General features: G+C 53.8%; 1 protein-coding gene across 3 annotated transcripts in view; it reads left to right on the top strand.

Moving 5' to 3' along the window:
- ERICH3 (glutamate rich 3) overlaps positions 1-6,769 on the top strand; it is a 22,197-nt gene extending 15,428 nt beyond the window's left edge. For 2 of the 3 annotated variants that reach the window (XM_015636913.3, XM_015636916.3), the window contains 5 exons: positions 706-1,176; positions 1,404-1,550; positions 2,327-3,581; positions 4,433-4,524; positions 4,924-6,769. In XM_015636913.3, coding sequence (XP_015492399.1) covers positions 706-1,176; positions 1,404-1,550; positions 2,327-3,581; positions 4,433-4,524; positions 4,924-5,192 — 2,234 coding nt within the window. In that variant the 3' untranslated portion in view covers positions 5,193-6,769. The remainder of the gene's footprint in view (positions 1-705; positions 1,177-1,403; positions 1,551-2,326; positions 3,582-4,432; positions 4,525-4,923) is intronic. The other variant, XM_015636914.3, reaches the window with a different exon arrangement.
- The last annotated feature ends 492 nt before the right edge of the window (positions 6,770-7,261 follow it).

Raw genomic sequence — 7,261 nt, 5'->3', positions numbered from 1 at the left:
AGAAGACGTATAACAGAAAGAATGCACACATATCTATGTTTACAGTTACTGTCCTGGGAAAGTCTTTAGAAAACCATGTCAGCAAGCTCAGAAGCTGAGCTTTCAGGGCGACAGGAAAGGGGATGGTGCTGTGCAGGGCTGGGATTTGGATGTGATGATCCTTGTGGGCCCCTTCCAACTCAGGAGGAGTGGGAATCTTTCAGCTGGGGCTGTAATGTTTCTTGGTGCAACACGTTTTTCAGAACATCCACTTCTGCATGGATTATAGTTCTGACACTTTTATTTACTCAGCCTGACTGGATTTTTCTGCCTGGAGTTAGACCAATCTCTTCCTGAACCCATGCAGATTGTGGACAGCAGCAAGGCTGTGCAGCAGTCAGCTCTGCTGTTCAGCTCACTGTTAGGTGAAGGATCACTACATTTTTTCCCCTCAGGAAAAAAGGAGGTGTATTTCTGTGTGATTGATAGAACTACTCTGGTTTAGTTCCAGTATCAGAAAAAACCCTCCACATTAAACAGCTTTAATTTTAATACTTCATACAGCTGGGTAATGTTCTTCTATTTACACTTATTGGAATTTTGTCACAATATCCTCAGATGGTGTAATTCAGAGAATGCTGTTGGATAGGATTGTGTCCCTTTGTGAGTGCCCAGTGAATGCAGAGGTTTAGTCACAAATACTAAATTAAAGTTTGCTGTTTTCAGAGAGGAGGCCTGCAGACCCTCTCTCATCCATGAGCACTCAGTGCAGCACTGAGACTGACTCCCATGCTGAAATGGTGACAGATGATGTGAATGGCAAAGAGGACTGGAATATCAAAAGTACATCTGATAGAGCAGCACATGCACACTATGGAAATGGGAATGGGGAGAAGAAACTGCTCAGAATGGAGGAAAATCAGGAGATTTCTGCATTGGAAGAGAAAGCAATAGATGAAGCAGAAAAGACAAAACCAGAAGATCTTACAGCAAGGGAAGATACTAGAATTTTTCATGAAAACATAATGGCAATGCAGCATCAAAACCCTGAGGTTAATGGGGAATTCAAACAGCCTGGGTCAGGAGATAGTAACCTGAATGAGGAGGAGAAGAAATACCCTCCAGTGCCTTGGGACAGCAGGGTGTTGAAGACAGAGGATGGCAAGGAAGAGTCTCCTCGGTGTGAGGAAGGAGGAGGTGAGTACAGTCCCTGTGCACAGCCCTGCACACCTGCTCTGCTGTGAGCTCAATATCCACTCACAACCTAACACTGGCTCAATGTTTCTCTGATAGTGTTTCAAGTGTGAGGATTTGTCCAAAAATGAATTTTAAACCATTTTAAAGCCGAAATGGCTGGATGGCTCCTACTCCCCTTCTGCTCTTTAATGGTTTCTCTTTCTTGCTTCCTATTTTCTGTGTGATAGTTTTTGAAGATTGCAAACGAGTGCAGGAGGAAATAGAAAAAACAACTGGAAATGATCATCCTGTGAATTCTGACCCTGAACCTGGTGATTCATGTGCCAATGAGGAAGAAATGAGTGCAGCAAATACAGAGTGTGATGCCAGTGGAGGTAAGATTGGCTGTCAGTCAGCGACAAGGATTAAATTACTCACCAGAAGTCTTTTAACAGAAGTGTTTTCCCTTTCCTTTTCCTTTGGCTATCAAAGTCTCTTTGTGCTTTTTTTCTTTCCTAACTTGTAAAAAATCAGGTGGTGACTAGCTGGAATCTGTAGTCATGTATGAGGAATGCTTTCTTGGCAGTTAAATGCTTGGTTCTAGAAGAATCCAGGCCATTAAAAAACTGTGAGTCAGGAAAATAGCTGTGGAAAGCAGGAATGTAGTGAGGTTCCATGTGCTTCCAGGTAGTGTGCAGCCTCCTTGGGAAATAAGTTGGTTCCCAGGGGCAGGAATCAACTGTGTATTATTCCCTGGTGTAATTACAGAATCCACAGGAAGCTGAATTCTCTTTCTCCTTTGTGCACATATTTCACGTGAGCAATTTGTCAGCTATTTCTGACTTTCTGAGTCTTCCTGTTAATCTTATAGATGTTGCAGGCACACATGAGCTCCCCGCAGGTAGGAAAGGGAGCAGAGCAGGCAGGACAGGCATGACTGGCCTTGCATCAACTTTTTTACTTAAATTCTTTGTGCCAGATGCCAGAACAGCAGCACTAAAGACACAGTCAGAGCTCAGGGGTGTGACGAGAAGCAGCACAGCAAGGTCTCTTCAGGTGGCCAGGGTGATGTCCCTCCTTGCAGGGCAGAAATGGCACCTTTAGCACTAACCCTGTAAAGCATGGAGCACTGACGTGGTGCTGAGGAAACCAATGTTTGATTATTCCCCAGCAGCAGCAGATGGAAGTTTCCTGGCAGAAGGGAGGAGAAGCCTGGATGTGCAGGAGGCAGCAGGACAAGCGGGGCAGGGACCAGCCCTGGAGCAGGATGGTGCTGCTGAGGAAGAGGCTGGCAGAGGAGAGGCCGAAGGAAAAGCTGCACGGGCAGAGGAGTCGCTGCCCCAGGCGGGCACGGGGGCTGCGCTGGAGGAATCTGCACCTGAGGGAGGCGCCGTGGCAGAAGAACATCCCAGCGGAAAGGGAGCAGGGGAGGTGGTGAAGTTGGGCACAGAGGTGTCACCTGGGGAGCAGAAGGTGCCGGTGGAGGGGATGGAGAGAGAGGTGGCACTGGGAGCAGCTGGGGGAGAGGGGCCAGCTGGGGCACTGCCAGGATGGGAGGCACACAGAGCCATGCCCCAGGGGCAGGAGGGGGCTGTGGGGATCACTGAGGAGGAGGAGGAGGCTGCAGATGAAGGCCTCAGAGGAGCAGTAGGGTGGCCAGCAGAGGAGGAGATGGGTGAGCCAGGGTGTGGGGCAGGGGAGTCCTTTGGGCAGGGAGGGTCTGCAGGGAAGAACACTGTGGTGGGTGCTGTGTCAGAGGGAGAGGAGGCTGTGGAGGAAGCTGACGTGGCAGCAGATGGGATGGCCAGAGCTGTCGACCCTGAAGGAGAGGAGGCTATTACAGAAGACATTTCTGAAGGGGAAGAGGCTATGGGGAAGCCTGGGGCTCTCTGGGAAGCACTGGGGGATGTGGAAACAGGAGAAGCAATGCCTGGAGGGGAAGGGTTTGTAAAGCCAAGTGAGTTTTCCCAGCTGAAAGGATCAGGGGAAGAGTGGATGGAGATGGGGAAAGCTGTCGCAGGAGCAGCAGCACTTGAGAGTGCTCAGTCATGGGAGGTGGGAGGGAACACTCTCCAGATAGTGGAGGACACGATGGAAAAGTCTTTGGAGGCTGAAAAGGGTCCTGTACTGCAAGAGGCACCTGGGTTAGGGGCACTGGGGGGTGTTTGGGGGGATCCTGACACTAAAGGGTCATCACAGGTGGAGGAGACGCCGGCAGCACAGGAGGAGGGGGGTGCAGCAGGAGCACTTCGGGGTGGAAACAGCAGAGCAGAGGCAGAGAGAGCAGTGGAAGGAAAACCCGAAGGAGAGGCGGTGGTGGGAGGGTCTGCAGAGGCTGCCGGAGCGGGCTCGGGAGGTGAAGAGGTGGCCACAGATGGAGCAGCAGGTTCAGAGGAGCCGGCAGCTCGGACAGACGGGTGGCTGAGGTGTGGAGAAGTGAGAAGGAAGGGGAGGACTCCCGGGCAGGCGCTGGGGGAAGAGCGGGGGCCGTGCGGGACCCGGCCGGGGGAGCCAGGGCTGGTGGCCATCGCCGTGCTGGGCGGGCTCGGAGCCCTGGCCAGGGGCCCGGCAGTGGCCGGGGCTGGCGGGGTGGGCACGGGGACGGTGGCACAGGAGGGGGTGACAGGAGCAGCGCCGGGGGCACAGGGCGGGACAGGGGCACAGGAGGTGCCAGCCAAAGGAAGGGCGGCGGGCGGGGGGTCCGGGAGGGACGGGGAAGGGGTGGCCGATGGAGCTGGGGCTGGTGGCCAAAGAGCGGGGAGCCAGGGGACAGCAGCAGGGCCCGAGGGAAGGGCAGCGATGCCGGCGGCAGCCGAGGCGGAGCGGGAGCCGGGCACAGCGCTGCTCGGGGCCCCGGGACACGGAGAGGTGCCTGCAGCAGGGTCTCTGGGGGAACAGCCGGCTGCAGAAACCTCCCCGAGCACCTCCGACCTTGGGTACGGGCGAGCGGAACCCGGGGGGAGAGGGTCCACAGCAGGCGAGGGGCTGTGCCAGCCACGGCTGCCAGGGCCAGGGACAGCGACAGGGACAGCGACAGGGACAGCGACAGGGACAGGGACAGGGACAGGGACAGCGACAGGGACAGCGACAGGGACAGGGACAGGGACAGGGACAGCGACAGGGACAGGGACAGCGACAGGGACAGGGACAGCGCGGGGCAGCGACGGGCGGCAGGAGGAGAGGATGGGGCGGGCAGCAGGGAAAGCCGAGGGGGAGCAGCCGAGGCCCTGCGGGAACACGAGAGACAGCGAGGTGCAGGGTGTCTGTGCCGGGGCAGGGAGCGCGGCCGGAGCCGGGGAGCGGAGCACCGAGAGCCCCGTGGGACGCAGCCCCGCTGGCCCGGGGGACGGGAGCCGCCCTCCCCGGCAGGTGAGTCCTGCTGTCCCCAGCGGCCCCGGGCTGATTCCTCTCCCGTCCCTTACCATTCCTTAAATGTCTGCTGATGGAGCTGAGTCAAGGGACGATCAATCCTTCTGAGTGGCGGCTTCTGCATTGTTTCCTGTTCCCAAAATCCCGTGCAAATAAATCCCTTTGCTGTGGCGCTAATTCTCACAGCCCTTCCGCCCTCCCTCCCCTCGGGACGTGCACAGCAGCTCCCCCTCCCCTGCATGTCGCAGTTCTGGTGGCCTTGGGTGAGCCCTGGGAGCATTCGGCTTCCCTGTTACTCCTTGGAGTAGTACCTCAGTAGTACCTCAGTAGTACCTCAGTAGTACCTCAGTAGCTCCGAGCTCAGCATGTTTTCTGTGACCTTTGGTCATTGTTTTGTAGGACGGTGCAAACCCAGACCCACTCATCATGTCTTCAGAACAGCCTCAAGATGGGGAAGAAACTCTGCTCTGAGCTTTTTCTGCAGCTCCTCAGTGTTGTGTCCATGCACTCAGCCGGCTGTGGCTTTGTGCTGGTTGGGATTTCACTCCTCTGTTTACCCTGTGAGTACCACAACCTGTCACATTTCACGGGAGCAGCTCCTCTGCGTCCAGCAGACAAACAAGCTTGTGTTTGCCAGCCCAGGTAACAGCACTCCTTTGGAAGGATGAGGACAGAAATCACAAGGATTGTTCCAAAAAAATCTGTTTGGCTTGTTTTTCTTGAAAACTGGAGAAATACTGGACTGACTGAACTTCCCCTCCTCCCCTAGGCACCACTTGCTCCTGCAGGCAGGCAGGGCTTTTATCCTGGAATCTTCCCCACCCCATGTCAGAGGAGGGGAGCTCCTGCATTGCACAGAGCCCCCTGGGCCAGGAGGCGTCTGGGGGGCTTCCCTCTCCTTGGGGATCCAGCCTTGCTGCTGACCACACTTCAGGGCATTCTCAGCACGTGGAAATGTTGAAAGTTGCCACATCAGAACAATTGTAATAAGCATTTGTAAATGCATAGAGCCTGTCCTGCTTTTGGTGGGGTCCTTCAGGAGTGGTCCGTGGACCTTCAGCTGAGGTTGCCAGGAGGGTGGTGAGTTTAGACCTGGTGCTGGCTGCCCGTCTCTGCTGCACCTCTGTGCTGCACCTCTAGCAACAAGGGCCCCTAGGACCCTTCTGGGCTGGGCATCTGGGGCTGGGTGTGCAGCAGCCTCTAGGCACTCTAAGTTTGGTGGGTGCAGCAGACTCAGCCCCACAGTGGGGGACTCTAACTTCATTTTCAAGTAGGGAAAAGACACTGGAATGAGCAGGATTTTGAGTGGATTGGTGCTGTGAGTCATTTCAGATCACTATACATGGAACTGGAAATTCAAATGTGATTACAGGTGCTGTGTGGTTGCTCCTGGAGACGTTCCTGTACAAGAGATGTTTGCATTTGTACATTCACTCTGCAATGTTCGTGCTACAAACTGTCTCAGAGGGTTGTGTTTTCTGTGTCCATATCCACACGTTCACTCAGGTCTATTAAATACTGTACCAGTCTGTGCAGCTCCTTCAATTTGTGCCAGTGGTTTAACTGTAGGAATAACCCCTGCCAGTGCAGCAAGCCCTGAGCTTCAGTGTCTGTCCCCGCTTGCCAGGGCTGCCTGATGTGCTGAGTGTTTGTGCCACTAAAGCTGCCTTGAGCAGGTGCCCCTCTAAAGCTCCTGCCCAGGGCTGCAGCTGTGGCCACACCTGGGCGTGCAGACACACGGGTGGCAATTCCAGGTTGCAGGTGACCAAAGACAGAGAGGGATTCAGGGATTTGCCTTTGCAGGGATACCCTGGGAGCCCCTCCAGGGCTGCAGGAGACCCAGAGCATCAGAGAAGGCTTTGATGAACAGAGCAGTGTGACTGTAAGGAACTGGAATGCAGACAGTTCATTATTTAACATTCTTGAAGTATTTATAAGTGACTCTTATGTGTATGGTTGTAACAATTGGGGGAAAGAATCCTATGGTTAGGAACACATATGTGGACTTCCAAAACATTAGTGTCCCTGTCATTTGAGCAGGCAGAAGTTTGGAAAGCAAAACCATGGAAATAGATAATTGTATAGGTTTGGAAAAGCTTCCCATGGCCCTTTCTCCTCTCCTATATGGTGCTAATTAGTAATTAACTTCAAAGTGAAAAGTAGGTTGCACTTTGGGAAAAACAAGATATGCAGCAAAAAGAAAAAAAGACTAATTATTAAAGTGAGCATATGTGAGCAAAGCAAACTATCCAACAGTGTTGCCACTGGCAGAACTCATTCTTGGCTCATCAAGAAGGCTCTTTTAACTCCCTGAAGTGTCAGGTATTTTCTGTAGCCTGTCACTGCCTCCTGAGGGTTGTACCTCAGACATGTCTCACAAAGCTGGAACCTGGTGACATTGCACAGCTGCAGAGATGCGTTTCATCAGTTCAAAACCATGCCAGCTGTGCAGAGTGGACACAGGATGGGAAAGGTTTAAAGTGCAGCTCCTGGAACTGAGCACCAAGCCCTGGCATTGCTGGCAGAGATGTGGAATGCTGACTCACAGACACCACCAAGGATGCTGGGTGTGGACAGCATGGGCAGCTCATCCATCTGTCTGAAATGAGGGCTGCAAGGTGACTTTCCTGGCTGGCAATTGCCTGAGTGGTTTTGGGGCTCAGCTGTACAAACCAGACATGACAGACCCCTCTGCCTACCCGTTGGGACTGAGCCTCTGAGGCTGAGCCCTCTGTGC

This window comes from Parus major, chromosome 8, assembly GCF_001522545.3.
Source record: "Parus major isolate Abel chromosome 8, Parus_major1.1, whole genome shotgun sequence".
NCBI lineage: Eukaryota > Metazoa > Chordata > Aves > Passeriformes > Paridae > Parus > Parus major.
The sequence above is the reverse complement of the archived record's forward strand: the minus strand, read 5'-3'. Positions and strand labels throughout refer to the sequence as shown.